General features: G+C 43.7%; 1 protein-coding gene across 1 annotated transcript; it reads right to left on the bottom strand.

Moving 5' to 3' along the window:
* Positions 1-1,886: 1,886 nt before the first annotated feature.
* On the bottom strand, positions 1,887-17,110 carry LOC149068780 (trypsin-1-like). The gene is made up of 8 exons (XM_089250988.1): positions 16,973-17,110; positions 9,751-9,867; positions 8,113-8,421; positions 7,322-7,395; positions 6,022-6,143; positions 5,605-5,861; positions 4,287-4,450; positions 1,887-3,194 (listed from the first exon to the last, which is right to left on the bottom strand). The coding sequence occupies exons 2-8, from the start codon at positions 9,851-9,853 to the stop codon at positions 3,018-3,020; spliced, it is 1,206 nt and encodes a 401-aa protein (XP_089107114.1). The 5' UTR covers positions 9,854-9,867; positions 16,973-17,110; the 3' UTR covers positions 1,887-3,017.
* Positions 17,111-18,184: the final 1,074 nt, after the last annotated feature.

Here is an 18,184-nt window from a genome sequence, read left to right as displayed (position 1 = left end):
ACACTCTCGTTAACTCTAAAATAGATACGCTCTGTGCGGTCGTAGGCATCATGATGGACTCTCATCGTTAGGAACCGGATTTAATCCTCTGCAGGCGAGACCATTCGCGTACACAAAATGGAGGTTTTGGAGTTTTAATTCTCCCCACCCAGGCCGAAATTATAACCCCCCCGCCCTCGAGAAAATTCTCCGTACGCCTATGGGTGGGACAGTAGTGACCAGCTGAAGTTGGTTCTAACTTTTAAGTGCGAATGCATGCTGATTTTCTCATTGAAAATTCTCGCCGCAAATTGCATCGTACCCTACAACATCGCACTTCATTCATAATTCGAAACATAGATGGCGTTCAAACTATCTTCCTTGCTTATGATAATGAAAAGAGAGAAACATACATTCCTATAAAAACTCTTTAATACACGAATCGAAAGTATCTGCATACAATGCAAAAGGAAAACGTTAATTACATCATGGCTGATACTAATATAAGTGAAGATTACTCAGAGTTCAATGGCAGTTTGAAACGTTTTTTGCAATATTCGGAGACTATACAGGTTGTTCCAAATTGTTTGCACAGCAGATAATTTCTGCAACCGTTGACTTTAGAAACACATACATTCAATTGCAAAAATTTTTTAAATGTCGTTAACTTCCCAAGGGGTCGTGTACATAAATAAATAGAAGAATTAACCTTTTTTTTTATGTAAACCCCTCTGCATACTAAAACTTCCAATTAGTGGAATATAAATGCTGCTCTGAGAAGTCATTTGCAAAAAAATTTCATATTTTTAAATGCAATATCAACAGAGATTCTGAAGTTTTCGGTATTTGTCGTCAATGATTGAGGGCGTGCTTCACAAATTGCGATACGTCAATAAAATTCTGCAATTGTCGAAAAATGCAATTGCTTTTCATTGTGAATAAATAAATAAATAAATAAAACGTAGTTTCATTCTATTTATGATAGGGTCGATGCCAAAGGATGGCCTAGAGACGTTGAAAGCATGGGCTGAGATACGGGGAGGGGGGGGGGGCATTGCCTCCCAGCATCAAAGGTGAAGTCGACTGACCTAATACATATATGTATAGATGAATCGACAACAGCATCATCTTGCTCCCCCCCCCAGCAATAATGGTCGTGCCCCCCCCAGACTTCCAAGTCTATTCCGCCTATGGTTGCAAGTACGATCAACACCACACGAAGCTCGTCACGTCACTGAAGATGGCCGTTTCACCTATTGCCATTGGATATCGCAGGCCGACGCATGCGATATCTTTACCTTTTTTTTGCAGTATATCCAATGGCAATAGGAGAAATGGCCTTCTTCATTGACGTCACAGGCTTCGCGCGGAGGCCTTGTTCTATAGGTGGTGTTGGTACGATACCCGGTTCGTCCTTGTCAGAAACTTTGCTGACACAGGGGTTGCAACAGAAAACGGTGACATGGCCACAGAAAAAGATTGCTATCGCAGGGAGTCCCACATCGAGGTGTTAGCGCACCAACCTCTCAGCTAGTATAAAAAAAAAAATCTGCCATTCGGAATCGGCAATAAACTGTAGCTCCCAGTCTGATTAGCACTCGTGTGCAGAAAATGACCGTGGTGCGACAAAAATAATCAAATTCTATTTATAGTACGGTCCCTGAAAATGGCAACTTTTGAGCTAATGAAAACCTACCAACACAGTGACAAGTAGCCAAATTTTAGTGTGATTCTATATATCTATACCTTCTATATATCGATATAAATATTACATTCAGGATTTTCATATTGCATTCAAAATTTCAAATTTTTTGAAAATAACTTTTCAGAGCGGGATCTACATTTCAATAATTAGAGCATTCAGAACACGGGGACTGCATAAAAAGTTAATTTCTTCATTTTTTTTTCTCATGTATACGACTCCTCAAACAAATTTTGAGGTTTTTAGTAACTGCACGGCATTTGAATTCATTCATTCACTGCACGTCATTTGAATTCATTCATTCACTGCACGTCATTTGAATTCATTCATCCACTGCACGTCATTTGAATTCATTCATCCACTGCACGTAATTTGAATTCATTCATCCACTGCACGTCATTTGAATTCATTCATCCACTGCACGTCATTTGAATTCATTCATCCACTGCACGTCATTTGAATTCATTCATCCACTGCACGTCATTTGAATTCATTCATTCACTGCACGTAATTTGAATTCATTCATCCACTGCACGTCATTTGAATTCATTCATCCACTGCACGTCATTTGAATTCATTCATTCACTGCACGTCATTTGAATTCATTCATTCACTGCACGTCATTTGAATTCATTCATTCACTGCACGTCATTTGAATTCATTCATCCACTGCACGTCATTTGAATTCATTCATTCACTGCACGTCATTTGAATTCATTCATTCACTGCACGTAATTTGAATTCATTCATCCACTGCACGTCATTTGAATTCATTCATCCACTGCACGTCATTTGAATTCATTCATCCACTGCACGTCATTTGAATTCATTCATTCACTGCACGTCATTTGAAAACGTTTTGTGATTGGAACTATGTTTCTAAAGCCATCGGTTGCAGAGATATTTGCTGTGCCCACAATTTGGGACAGCCTGTACTGATTGTTGGCCATAACGACAGACAGACAGACATGACCGCTGACTGCCCAGAGGCACCATAATGACAGGTTTCCTAATTCTAAAGCCTGCCCTCGTCTTTAGGGCAGATCTACAAAACCTCGTGAGATCAAAATAATGTCATTTGTGTAATGGTTAAAATCGACGACATAATTAATCGTCGATATCGAAATATCTAGAATACTCCTGGCGCCTTGATATTCGATCTTCCTCAAAGAACAGCAGCAAATCTGACCTGATCGTCGAATCGTGTGTGATCGTTCTTCCTCATCCCCCTATTTGTTTTGAAGTCTCTCTTTGTCGGCACCCCTAAACGACCCTGGACGACGAAGCAAGTGCGTTCCCGTCCTCCTTAGATGCAGAGTTTCGAGACGACGAGTTGTCACGTGCTTCTCGCCCGTATGTCGGTGTTGGCTCTTATCCACGGAAGGTACCTGGAAACCCTGGTGTAAACCCCGGGGTAGTCTGGGTGAGCGCAACCGTACCCGAAGGATACGATCCCAACGACGGTCCACCTGTAGAAACGGTCTTCAAGAATCAAGGGTCCTCCGGAATCGCCCTGCAATTTAATAGGAAAAGAAGCACGTCACTATATGCGAGCAAAGAGATAGAACTTTTACCATTATAGTACAGCTTTCGTCATAATGAGTCTTTCACTGATGCAGGGGTTCTTAACCTTCTGTGTTTTACGAACCCTTTGTGGCAATGTGAAGTCTACGGACCCCCTTTCCAATATATTATTCAGTACATAATTTGAAAATAATGACTTAATTGCTTTCTTCTCATACAAGCTCACGGACCATCTAAAATCTCTCCAAGACCCCCCTCCTGTGTCCGTAGACTCCTGGTTAAGAACCCTCTTACACTAATGGATAAGTGATATGATTGGCTTGTCATCGTGATAATACTGTAGGCGATGGTATGCTGTTGCCCCCACTTCTCTTAAACAAGGATTACACTTTCTTTCGAGCACCGCAGTGCTCACTAATGTACCTGAGAGTGCTCGATGCATACGTGTGTCTGCGATCTCGTACTCGCTAGATATTGACCAACTTTTGAACAAACACACTATTCACATAGCATTCGACGATTGTTATGCTGATTTAAGAGTAAACATCTGATCATCATTGTTCTTGGAAAAACAATTTAAATAACCTTGTTCTATAGTTAGGGCCACACTCGTGTCCAGCCTAGCCCAATAGTCATTCGGAAATGTTTTCTTCCAATGTTTGCCTTTCCCTGCTGCAACGACGCCGCAGCAGTGGCATAGGCTGTCTACACACTGGTCTAGTTTGGCCCAATGTTCCTTGGTGAATAATATTTGCTGCAGATTCTCCAACGCGTGTTGTGACTGTTGGCGTCATCCGACTAATGTGTGGTCAGACGGATTGGAAAATCGGAAGGGAAGACGGCTCTCCTTTAGCTTGGGGTGGGTGATGGAAGGTACTGGTCGTTCTCTTCTACCAGCTTTCCAATACCTTCCAGTCTCCAAAATTTGGCGATCATCGCCAATGTTGGAGTGGGCACACTACTTGCCCATGACCAACCAACCTTGGAACGTATTGGGCCGGTCTGGACGTGAGTGTGGCCTCGGCTTAACCAGCAAGAATTTCGTAATTGCGATATGGGGATAAACAATAAGGATTCGCACCTGACAAGCGTCCCTGGTTCCGTCGTTCGTACCAGCGCAGAGCTGAGATTCCGCGATTCCTTTCGGTAATGATAAGCTATTGAGCCTCTGGTAACTGGCGTTGCATCTGTTCCTCGGCACTACCGGGACGATAGTTTCACGAAGAGTATTGCTAAAGGAACCACCTGAAACGATGAAAATTGTAGCAGAAATGTGCAATGCGTATCATGAAGTCCAACATTTTAGGACTTAAACTCCAAGCAATGGTCAATGTATACAGAGGAGTGTTTACGAGGAGGGGGAGGGAACCTTAGTAGGCTGTATCACCAAGTTCGGAGGGGTGGCAGCTTGAAGAATGAGTGGCGAAGAATCACTGTAGAATGGAAGAAAGGCGGCAAATTTTATACAGCCCACGGGTGATAAAACAAGAAATATACCTATTATGGCTAGGGACTAGGTCAGTGAGTGACTAAACGAATCGCCTAGAGAGTTTGTAAGAATATGAGTGAACAAAAGAGGGATTTTTTGAGCAAAGGTGGTCAAAAGATCAAAAGAGTGGCCAAAATAGTGTGCAAGCATGTGAGTCAGCAAAACAGTGGGCAATAGGCAAGCATGTGAGTCAGCAAAACAGTGGGCAATAGGCAAGCATGTGAATGACCAAAACATGACCTTGAGAGCAAGGAACCATGTCGTTGAGCGATCTATGGCGTCTGTAAGTATGTGAATAACTAAAAAAATAATCAAGAGAATGTGCGAGCATGGGAGTGACCAAAAGAGTGGAGAACCGGGTCAGTGAGTGGCTTAAAGAGTGGCCAAAGCAGTGTGCAAGCATTTGAATGACTGCAACAGTGAGCAGAGCAGTGTTCAAACATTTGAATGACCGCAACAGTGACCAAAGCATTGTACAAGCATTTGAATGACCGTAACAACGACCAAGAGTGCTAGGGACCACCAGGTCGTTGAGTCACTAAAAGAGTTATTTAGAGCGTGTGCAAGCAAGCGAATGACCAAACAGTAACTTACAGACTGTGTAAGCATGAGAGTGACCAAAAGAGAGACCAGTCAGTGAGCTGCTAAAAGAATGATAAAAAAACAGTTTACAGTCCACAAGCCTGTGAGTGACCAAAAGAGGGACTTGAAGGCAGTCATGTATTTACAGAGCAGAGGTTCATTTACATGGGATGCTATAAGTAATAGCTCAGAGCGGAAAATTTGAGGGATGAGTGGTCGAGAAAATTAGACTAGAACTAATGTGTAGGCCATGGGCGGCAAAACCGCAAATCCGCCTCTGGCAATGTATGAAGAGAGTATATGAAATTTCATTTCAATACATATTTACCATCCGAGGTCCGGCCCCATCCGAGTACAGTGGCGTTCCTCTGGACGAAGTTGGCCGAGTGCATCGTCGGCGAAGGCAGACAAGCCGGGACAACCTTCTTGGACTGGATGTCCGTCGACAGCCTCATCAGAGCGATATCGTTGTAACGTATGTTACTTCTGTAGTCTTCGTGTAGCGTGACGTCGGCCACGAGGTAGAGCTGGCCGTCGCCCCTTTGGGTCGGGCCTCCCATTCGTACGGCGAGTCGGTTGCGGGGTCTGTCGTGAGAGACCAGAATCTTTGAGGGTGTGACTCACGATATGACATGAACAAAATGTCTCACTAATTCAAAGAGTCGGTCCATTATAAATGTTTGAATTACGACAAACTCGATGTGATCGAGGAATACCACTCATATATACTTTCTTACTAACTTACATAATGACTCCGCCATCTTGTAAGCAATGAGCAGCTGTTAGGATGTATCGCTGTGATATGACCGTTCCCCCGCATTGAAATCGTCCGGTCCTGGCATCGCGAGGCTTGTAGAAGATGGCTGCCTGAAATACAACAAACAAGTAAAAAATACAGGGTGTCCCATAAATTCCTAAACAGTTTAAAAATTCATAAAAATTGAAGGAATCGATATATTTGAATGCGGTTGGCGGAAAAGTTATTCTCGCGAGAATTTTTTCACTTTTTAGTTAAAATTTTTGCTGATAGACGACGCTGCACGTAAGTCTGACAGTAGTATTGGACCCGAACCTCTGTCCCACCCTTCTTGGATACCAGCCTGATCAGAGACGCATTTATGGTTTTGACGCTCGTGGGGCTAAGCGAATTTTGCCACCGTTCTCCCACTCTAATCAAATTTTCTTGACTAATCTTCTCTCGAATTCGCCACCCTGTGCTATAACCCGCTTGCCCCCCCCCTCCACTTTCCATTCCCGCAAGTACACCCGTGTCTCTTAGTCACTATTTCGGTCACTCCCGTGCTCACACGCACTTTCTAAGTGACTCTTAAGTCACTCACATGCTTGAACTCGGTTTGTCACTCACATGCTTGAACTCGGTTTGTCACTCACATGCTTGAACTCGGTTTGTCACTCACATGCTTGAACTCGGTTTGTCACTCACACTTTGGTCACTCAATGGCATGGCTCCTTGCTTTCAGGTCATTCACATTCCTACACATGCTCTAGGTCCCTCACTGATCCGGTCCCTCGCTCTGTAGGCTACTCTTTTGTTCATTCGCATACTTGCACACGCTCCATGTCACTATTTTGCCCACTCACGGTCTTGCCATTTCTCTAGTCCACTCTTTTAATCCCTTACTGTTTCGGCAGCAGGGCCGTGTTAATAACATCAAGGGCCGATGGGCAAAGTAGAATTTTTGAGGTCCTACCTGATTAGAAATGCTTGTCCGTACCAATTTACACGCTTACTATTGAAAACCTTAACCGGATCTCATTTTTATGAGCCCCCCAGGCCGAGCCCAGAAGGCCCATGTGGTAACACTGCTCGGCAGGGACGAATTTATTCAGGGTTATGAAAATTACACCTCCCTAATCCCATTCTATTAATTTTCTCGGCCACTCATTGCTCAAACTTGCCACCCCTCTGAACTTACCACCCTGGGCTATAGCCCGCCAAGTCCTCCTGTGAATGCGCCACTGACCACGATCTACAGTCCCATTATTAGACTAATGGTTGGTAAATGTAGAAATGTGAGACTTACCGTCCATGGCCAGTATTCCGATTCTTCTCCACCGACGATGTAATCCGTCATGTTGATTTCTCTGATGCCACAACCTGTGCATTTTCAAAGAGTATAACCAAATTATTTTCACCTGAAACTGTCACACTATTAAACACTTAATACTAATACATGTACAGTATCTATATACAGGGTGCGTAGCTAACAGCCCGAACCACAAATTACTGGTGTGAACCGTTGATCCCAGAGGCATACTTTCAATTAGAAAAATAATCCAAATAACGTGTAGTACTCGGATATGTCATTCATATTGCAAAGGGTTGTGCATTTATTAAAATAATAAAAGTTTTTGTATACAGTCCCCGTGTGCCCCCCCCCCCAAAACCCAATTAGAAAGCTATTGTCCTGTGCCAACAAAAAAATGCAATGTTTCTAAGTGCTTTTAACTTTTCATACGGTGCGCGCCGCATTTTTCAATGAAGCCTGTGTGAGCCACCAACATGGCCCCCACATCCTGAAGCAGGGCCCCTAGGCCGGGATCTTTTACGGGCCCCCCCGACCAGACTTTCACGAGCCCCTTTATGATGAATAGAAAAAAACAAAAAAAAATGATGAAAATCATCCCGGGCCTCAGGGCTGGAGCCTTGTCAGCCCACCCCTTGTGGGGGCAATGGCCACCAAACTATATTAATTATCATTCACAGCGAAAAGCAGTTGTTTTTCGAAAGTAGACCACGTGCCATGCGTTGAAACCCACTGTTATGGCGCTCACACTGATATTTCACGAAAATTTATCGGAAACATGGATTTACCTCTGAGACGTAAGTTTGGAATCTGTTCTTCATCAGCCGTTCTCATACCAACCAGTGGTCCCATAGTTGTAGTAGTAGTAGTGGTGGTGCTCGGAAAATATCTCCTTTCGTTGTTGTAATACCATCTCTCGCCCTCGGCAACATCTGGCATCAGGGGATGATGATGATGAACAGGAACGTGGACGTCCGGCATCTGTCTCAGACAACAGACTTTCGTGCGTCGACAGTGCGCCGAGAAGTAGTAGGTGGTCGGGCAGCGTCTCATCTTCGTGCAGGTCCCGAACAGTCCATCTTCTGTGGTGCAAAGATCTGATGGCAGAAGTGAATATAGTAAGTATATAAGAGTAGAAAACTACGAAAGACTGCAGGGGGTGTCTCGTCAACGCAAAGGAGTATTATACTGGACATGATGATGATGATTCGGCTGATTACATGCGAGTAGAAAAGTCGTTTTGAAAAGTAATTGAAAATATGTAATTGCATTATAGCAGTTGTCATTTGTTGGTACATGGTGGTGTCTGAAAGATTCACCGACCCATTAGAAATACGACTAGGAAAAACAATAGGAAAGCGATAGAAATGCCTCTCGTTCGCTGCATTGTGCTCAGGACAGCAGGCCCGTCATTTAATGGGGGCCCTGCTCCCCCCCCCCTGGCTTTTGAAAATACACTAAAAAAAAGTGGTGTACATATATACAAATATATATATACATACATTGAGTACATGTACTTTGCCCCCCCCCCCGCCCCGGAAAAAGTTTAAATGACGGCCCTGCAGGACAGCACTAAATTTTAGACCGGACAGAATTTCAAGTTTTAAAGTTCGGCAACAGATGACGCTGCGATCTGGAACTAAAATATGATGGTGTATTTTCAAAATGTCCACCATTCGTGGCTATAACATTGTGCAGTCTCAGAACGGAATTCGAAGAAACCCATTCAAGTGTCTCAGCAGCTGGGATGGCCTGAATTGAATTCAAGAATTGGTTTTGAAAAAAAAATTTCCGAAATTAGTTTAACAATTTGCCAACAGATGGCGCCAAATGATCTCGATATTCTGCTTGAATTCAGGCCATCCCGACTCAGACGTTTGCATGTTCATTCTAAGACAAACACTGCTTAGCCGTATGGAGTTTCCAACCAATCGGTGCGTGTCGGAATGTGTGTTCTGAGTATGTGTGGCCCAAACGTATTTATGTTGTCGGAATTGCGCTTGTTTCGTGTGTTCCTGCAATCTGTTTTCTTATGTAAGTGTCATGTTGAATATCTGCCTGCTACCTGCGGAGAGACATCTTCACACGGGAGACCACCGGCTCGCATTCACGTCTAGAGGTTTAAAAACAGCAGAAAACCAACTATTTCAACTGTCCGCCACTGTTCCGCCATCGGAGCTCGAATCCGGATCCAGCGACTTTTTTTCGAGACTATACAATATTATTGCTACGAACCATGGACAATTTTTTTTCCCGTATGAGGGCAGTGCCATCTGTTGCCGAACTTTTTAACTTTTCTGAAATTTTGTCTGATTGAAAATTTAATGTATTATAAGCACAATGAAGTAAACACGAAGCATTTTTTTTAAATTCATATTTCAAATGGGGTAGTCAATTTTTGGGACACCATGTAAATGCATCATTACCTTTGGCCATGCGGTGATGATGAGCGTGTAACAGCGTCGCTTTAAGGCAAGGATACGATGCGAGAATCACCATTACCACCACAGAACGAACGGATTTATCCATCTCTTCATTCAGTTCTACAAGACAAAATGACAATCGAGCATCGATATATACATAACGCATCAAAGAAGTTATTCATTCCAATTTAGAAAGTTCTGGAGAGTTTGAATATGCAGTTCATAGACCTCCGTCTATGGACTTGGAAGTCTGAATAGCCAAGTCTCAATAGACTTGGAAGTCTGGGGGGGAGGGGTCACGATAGATGATATGTTAATTCATATATACATTGGATCAGTCGACTCCACCTTTGACGCTGCCCCCCCCCCCTCCGTATTTCCGCCCATGACGCAATTCTTGAATACGCAGTAATCCGCAATTTACTTGGATTGAATCAACACTAACCTCTGGATGAAAGTCGTTACAAGATATCATTTCATGTCACCGAAAAGCTGCAATTTATTTCCTGCCCGGAATCTTAAGGGCTTTTTAGGGAAGTTTGAGGATGATAATCCTCAAGATAATCCTCACCAGCCGCTGTGGTGGTCGAGTGGATATAGTGACGGACTCGCGATGCGAGGATCCGGGTTCGAACCCCACCGTGGTGGTCGGCTGAAGTTGGTTTTCTGTGGTTCCCAACTTCAAGGCGCAAATGCGAGCCGATCTCCCCGTTAAAAAGTCTCGCCACAGAGAGCAACAGTCCTACAACGAAAAATCATTCAATCATACCACTTCACTCATAGTTTGAAAAACTGGTGGCAGATGGCAGCACTACACATAACAAGCATTACAGAGAAACAAAAAATCTTCACGTCAGGTTTCACTACACGTACACGCACATTCCCGCATGTACCGATTCGTTGGGGGTTCCGCGGGGGGTTGTGAGTAGGGTAAAAAAGGGCTCGGGGATCCATGATGTTCTTAAGTCAGCCACCTCGTTGGGCAATTTGCCTGTTGTGGTGTTGTATTTGTATAATACAGTAAAAAAAACCTCTCTTAACGGACATCCCCCCTCCCCCAGACGTGGTCACTCTCCCTCTTTCACGGACGAATTTTTTTGCCACACCGGTGTCCAAAAAAACAGTGATTAATTCCCAGCATTCATTTTACACATACAATAGCGACAATAGAAAGGTTTTACTGTAATAGCACAAATGAGACTGGCCTGATTTCCGTATGAGCAAGTGGTGCAACCAGGGCCCCGAAAATTAAGGCCCCAGACAGGGCCGTCTTAAGAGCATCATGGGCCACCGGGCGAAATGATTTTTTGAGGCCCTAATTGGCAAATTTTCAAAAAATGCAACCACTTCTCATTTATCTGAGGCCCCCCGGGCCGTGCCTGGGTGGGCCCATGCGTTAAGACGGCACGGCACTGGCCCCAGATTTGAATAATATACAGCAGTGTTGTGATTCCCAAAATTCCCCCCCCCCCTCTTCCGGACGAGGATTCTATTGGCAACAGAGGCACATTTATGGTTACCGCCCTTCTCCCATTCTGATTTTTTCCCCCGATTTTCTCTCGACTAGTTTTTCCTCGAATTCACCACCCTGTGCTATAACCCGCTTGGCCCCCCCTCCCCCCACTCCTGCAAGTACACCTTTTTAACCATTTACATGCTTGCACACTTTTTTTAGTCACTCACATGCTTACACACTGTTTTGATCACTCACATACTTGCACATGCTCCAGGTCACTGTTTTGATCATTCACATACTTGCACATGCTCCAGGTCACTGTTTTGATCACTCACATACTTGCACATGCTCCAGGTCACTCTTTCGGTCTCTCACTGACATGGTTGTTTGCCTTACAGGCCACTCTTTGATCATTTATACCAGTTTCCCAACTTTTTTTTTGTCCCATCGCCCCCTTCTTCAGAAATTGTTTTCGCCCATTGCCCCCCAACACAATCTAGCCCAGTGGTTCCCAACGTGGGCGTTAACACTCCCTTGGGGGCGAATGTTCCGGGGGGGGGGTAGAAGCTACGGGTATAACAGGATCCTATGGGTTAGATTGCGTAGGGGGGCGCTGGGAGAAAACAATTTCTGAAGAAGGGGGCGATGAGACAAAAAAGGTTGGGAAACTATGATCTAATCCATAGAATCCTATGTTATACTCGTAGCTTCTACCGCCCCCCTGGAACACTCCATCGCCCCCCAAGGAGAGGTTAACGCCCACGTTGGGATTTGCACCAGTTTCCTCAAACTTTTTTTGTTCTATCGCCCCCTTCTTCAGAGAAATTTATTCTCTCATCGTCCCCAACTCAAGTGAACCCATAGGATCCTATGCTTCTATCGCCCCCATGGACCTTCCCATCAAAAAATGCAAAATAGTTAAATTTGTAACTATGAGAAAGAAATTTGTAACAAAGAAAATTTTATTCACAGGTATCGATGAAAATTTTCCTTTTTCACCACTTTCCACGTGCTAAAATGGCCAGTTATGTAAAAACTCAAGACTTTCCTTTAACAGTACTTGTCATTATGGGGTCATTCAAGTATTACGTCAGCATCGATGGGGTGGAGGAGTTTCCGATTTGCTGACCTTTGATGACGAGGGTGAGGTTTGGATAATGCTTACGTCATCAACTACCCTTTATGAAAATATGAAATATTTTTAATGGCATCTTACTCTGTGCGCCAAAAACGAGTAAAACCTTTCGCTAGTAGTTTGTGGGCACCTAAACTAACATTTCAAAGCGTTCGATAGCCAATGAGAGGTGAATGATTGTAGGGCGTTGATTTAGGGCGTAGGGCCCTATCACCAAAATCTGCAATTACATGATTTTGCCAAACTTGATAATTAAAATTTTACAGGGCTGCCGGCAAGCATGCACTTTTTTTTTCCATTTGCTGTTTTTAAAATTTCAATTACAGTGAGGGAGTTCCCTTTTCCAGACACCCTGTAATCCCATCAAAAACACGCACACACTGTCCCCTTCTTCAGAAATTCTTTTCCCTCATCGTCCCCAACGCAATCTAACCCATAGGATCCTATGTTATACCCGTAGAGCTTCTACTGCCCTCCTGGAACATTCCATCGCCTCCTTGGGATGGAGCGGTGAAATGTTCCAGTTAACGTTTTGTAGACTATACAATCTATATACAGAGAGACATAGACTTGGTTGAAGGGGAGCTGAAAGTGCAGAGAAGAGCTAAGCGTGTCCTTGTTGGCACGCGGGGCTTGAGTTATGGAAAGAGACTTCATTTTTTTGAGGATGTTTACATTGGAAGAACGTAGGTGTGGGTGGGGGTTATATGATTGAAGTGCTCAAAACGTTCAGTGGGATGGATCATGAATTGTGAATACACCGTCAATCGATTGCTTCTACAAGGGGAAGACACCAGTATAGATTGGTAAGGGAAAATTCTAGGTTGTGGTGTCGCAAGGAATTTTTCTCTAATAGTTAATAAATGGAATAGCTTATCCCCGGGGAGTAGTAAATTCTAACACAATTGAGACTCGTTTAAAAAGAAATACGATAAACATATTGGGGGTAAATCGAGAAGCTATCGATACTTAAATAAGACATCCGTAAGTATTCTTTATGAGTATTTTATAATATTTTATCATGTTATATATATATATATTCTTTCTAGTTTTTGTAATTGCATTTTTAATTGAAATATATGACATCCATATTTGTTATGGGCATCTTTTTCTCAGTCTCATCGTTGGGCATTTTGCCCGTTTGCATTGGCATTGTATTTGTAGAGCCACGTGTGTCAAATGCTATTGACTGTAACGCTTTGATTCAAAAACCACTCCAAGCCTTGGAGGAATCTCCCAACGTAGGTGTTAAAGCCCCCGGGGGGGGGGAGGTGATGGAAAGTTCCAGGGGGGGCGGTAGAAGCTACGGGTATAACATAGGATCCTATGGGTTAGATTGCGTTGGGGGGCGATCGGAGAAAAAATATCTGAAGTAGAGGACGATGGAACGAAAAAGTTATTGGGAAACTATGCTCTACGTCTTTAGTTGAAGAACATTTTGGGACCAGAACCTCTAGGGGGTACAGTTTTCCTAGGTGCCCCGTGCAGCGTGAAAACGCTGATTGGTTAAAAACCTGAATTTCAGGGTGTTTTTTTTCCAAACCAATCATTGTTTTCACGCTGAACGCAGCGGAATACGAAGACCTCCTCTTAAGAAAACCTGGATTTGGCGTTCTGCTGTAGCAGCGTATCCACACCTGCGTCTTGTTCAAACACGAACCCGGGCATAAATACTAGATGAATCACGAGACTAGACAAATAAACACAGGTTACGCATAAGTAAATATGTGTGTGTGTGTGTGTGTAAAACGTCAGTAAAACTACTACGTTATCTACTGTCGTATAATTTTTCAACAAATAAGCCTTCCCTGATTCCCGCCGATCCTTCAAAACCCCTCTCCGAACAATTCTTTCGCTTCTCGTCTTCAATGACGGCACGTATGATACATTGCTCCAGTGGGTTTCAAACGTTTTCGACCCGTGGCTCCCTTGCCAAGTCATCGTTTATCCGTAGCTAGCTAGAACGGTCTGGGAAAGGGGAGAAAGGGAGGGGTCTATTCATAGCACTGAGCAGGCGCGCAATTACTGTCGTGAGCTCCTCGCGACGCCCTTCATAAAGATTGACGTGGCCATTAGGAACCATGATGCACACTTTGAGAAAAAACAACTATTTAATTAACCGAACCTTCTTTCTTTTTTTCAAACCGAGCACAACTCCGGTCTATCGCCAGGGGCAATTTACTACCAAGTTGCACCGGAAGTATGTGTAAATAACAGTGTTGCATGTGAATTTTTAGTGGTGCCATCTATATTAAAAATTCTGAGTGAAGTGTAATGCTCGAATATTTTCACTGTTGTAGGCCTGAGATTATTCAACGGAGAAATCGGTTCACATTCGCGCCTCGAAGTTGGGAACCCGTGCGAATCAAGTTTTGGTCGCAACCATAAAAATCCCGAGCTGCCCAAAAAATAAATTCGCACGATCCCTATCGGAAACTCCTGTGAATCAAGCTTAGGTCGTGACCTATAGCTTTGAGAGCCTCTGGATGTCAGTGAATTTCCGTACGACCCATTTCAGAAGCGCCTTGTCATTTGAAACCCAACCCAAATTTGATTGGGCACAATCAGATTTGGGTCGTGACTCATACTTCAAGAGCCCCCTAACCGTAAGTAAATCTGAACGATCTATTTCGGAAGCCCATGCAGCACAGGTTTGGGTCGCGACAAATATGTCAAGAACCTCCTGATCTAATGGAAAGTTTTTCAACCTATGGTTCGTAGACCAGAAGTGGTCCGAAGGTACAGGTTCGATCATAACTGAATCAAAAATTATTCACAATCATTGTGATTGATATTAGCAGCCAATACTTACGGTTAAAATAGACCTTTATACTTAAGGGGTAACCGTATCTCATCGAGTAAATCGGGGTACTAATAAATAATGCTCGCGATATTGCTAATTGTAAGGGGGCCATTTAAGTATTACGTAAGCATCGATGGTGGGGGAGGGGGGTTCGGATTTGATGACTTTTGATAACAAGATGCTCACGTCATCAACCACCCTCCGTAATCTGGGTTATAAAGGATTTCCTAAGCAACCTGAAAATGTTCCGCAGGCAACTTGAGTAATGTGGAACTGCACTGCGGGCCACTTAAGTGCTCTAAAACGTCTAAAACTGTGCCACATGCCACTTAATGGATCTCTAAATGTGCCACGAATCACTTAAGTTTTCTGGAACTGCGTCGCGGGTCACTAAAGTCATCTCTGCGTGCGCCACGGGCCTATTTGAGCGACCTGAAAACGTGCTACGAGCTACTTAAATGCTCTGGAGTTGTGCCACGGGTCACTTAAGCTTTCTGTAAGTGTGCCGCTTAGTTTATTTTTACAAAATAAGGTTTGAAGTGGCGGCACACATCAGGTAACCCCGAGGGCCTGTGGGTCATGGGTTAAGCCAATATGGCTTAAGAGGGTGGGGTCGCAAAGGAATTTCTTGAAGATAAAATTTCGAGATCTTGGCCTTCAAACAGCATTGAAATTCACAGAAATTGATTATAATAACACGCAAAGGAATTTTCTTCCTAAATTTTAATTTTGTCTTTCCCCCACGTATGTCTCTGATCCCAATATGCGTTAGGAGGTAGGGGTAGAAATTTCGCTGCCGGAGGGGAGGGGGCAGTGCCGTCTTAAGGCATGGGCCCCACCCGTCCCGGGGGCTACAAGCGAAGCCTCACAAAAATAAGATCTGGTTGAAATTTTAGAGAAGTGGTTTGGTAGGGCCTCAGAAAAATCAATTGACCCGAGGGTGCACGATACTCTTAAGACATCCCTGGGGGGGGAGGGGATCTGGAACTATGCCACAGGCTTGAGTGATCTGAAACTGTGCCGAAAATCATTCAAGCAATCTATAAATGTGCCACCGGTCACTTAGGTTTCTCCAGCGTGGCTTCGTTAACCGCTTATATCCCTATCTTGGGACAGAGTGGGAGCCATGTTCTGGTTTGGTGGTGGTGGTCACTTAGGTAATCAGTAAATGTGCCGCGGGTCACTTAAGGGCTCTGGAAGTGTGACACAGTTCACTCAAGTAATCTATAAATATGCCGCAGGCCATGCAAATAATCTAAGAATATGCCACGAATCATTTAAGTTATCTGAAAATGTACCGCGTACCAGTTGAGTGCTCTGGAATCGCACCGCTGTTCACTTAAGTGATTCAGCAATGTAACGCTTGTTTCATATTTACAAAATTAAGTTTTAGGTCACGGGCCACGACACATGACTCCTAGGGCCCCCACATTTGGAACGAAGGCCACGGGTTGAACATGCATGCGTTAATGATCTGTTGAATTTTTTGTAGACTGGTCCCTGCATTCATAAATGTTGAGAAACGCTGTCCTGAAGAAATAGTATAAAATTCACCTACTACCAAAAATGGCTAACAATCAGGGCCGTCTTAGATCATGAACCCGTAGGCCTCAAGTGCATAAGGGGGGGGGGGTCTCGCGACAGTGAGATTCGGTGCTATAATTTTCAAGAGAGAAAGCGTAGAAATTCATAAGCAGGTACTGTACTTCCAGCTAATCAAGAGGCCCACAATATCAATCACTCTACCCAGAGGCCCACGATATTGTTAAGACGGCCCCGCTAATGCCTAAAATCGCATTTAACCGAAGACATATATCAATAGGCGACTTACCTGAGCAGCTTCTCCCTTCGTCCACAGACGGTCATCTATCTATCTGTCTATCTATCGATGCGGAATGGGTGTTGCCTAGATTTTCCGAACGGCATCGTATCCACAGAAATGTAAATTATTAGATCAAGTTGCGGGCCGGGCCTTTCTCTCTCTCTACCGACGCGGAGACGACGAGACCGCAAACGATCGAAATCTGCAAAAAAGTGAAAGGTCGCACATGTTATTTTTTGCTATTTCGTATAGGAACGGATGCTTGGATCTTCCTCCCAATTTTTTTTGCTAGTGGAAATACCATATCCGTTGGTTAGTTTTTCTTTGTTGTTGTTTGATAATTGCCTTTCAATCATCTCATAATAACAACAACAACAAAAAAAACCAAGCAGAGGATGACGGAAGGTCACTATATTAAAAGGAAAAAGAGACTCTGATCGATCAACTCAACGACCAAAGGTAAACCCCAGAATTCATTTATTCATCATCATCGGACACTCGGATCTCCCCGAAACCTGTTTCCTGAAAGAGATTATATTTTATAAATTATATATTCCATAAAAGAGAGAGAGAGTCCTTGAACTTTATCATTTTCTTTCGTCGTGAATAGGTACGCGTACACGTAATAATGGAACTTATTATTAAAAGGCCTCGCTATAAACGGACCGACAAAGATCATTTCGAGAATGTTTCGCGTCGGCCTCACGTAAGGTCTGGTAAAGTGCGATACGTCAGTAACGAATCGTTTTCCGGATATAAAGTGAAAGCTGTAGGGGTTAGATACCTCTATATATTGGACGGTTCTGATTGGAATTGAAGGAGTTTTTTTGTAAAGTCCTAAAGTTCTCCTAAAGTCATTCTTCCGCTTTTTCCGAGGCTTAGTTCGTCCTGGACTGGAGTATGCTGTAAGGTTTTGGAGACCATACCTACAGAGGGACATAGAATTGGTTGAAGGGGTGCAGAGAAGAGCTACGCGTGTCCTTGTTGGCACACGGGGCTTGAGTTATGAAGAGAGACTTCATTTTTTTGAATATGTTTACATTGGATGAACGCAGGTGTCGAGGAGATATGATCGAAGTGTTCAAAATTTTCAACGGGATGGATAGGATGGACCATGAACTTTTAGTACACCGCCAATCGACTGCTTTTACAAGGGGACACCAGTATCGATTGGTGAGGGACAATGCAAGGTTATGGTGTCGCAGGGAATTTTTCTCTAAT

This window comes from Pholcus phalangioides, unplaced genomic scaffold (genome assembly GCF_987345545.1).
Source record: "Pholcus phalangioides strain wild (caught in Gottingen) unplaced genomic scaffold, Ppha-v1.0 ptg000024l_1, whole genome shotgun sequence".
Lineage (NCBI taxonomy): Eukaryota > Metazoa > Arthropoda > Arachnida > Araneae > Pholcidae > Pholcus > Pholcus phalangioides.
The sequence above is the reverse complement of the archived record's forward strand: the minus strand, read 5'-3'. Positions and strand labels throughout refer to the sequence as shown.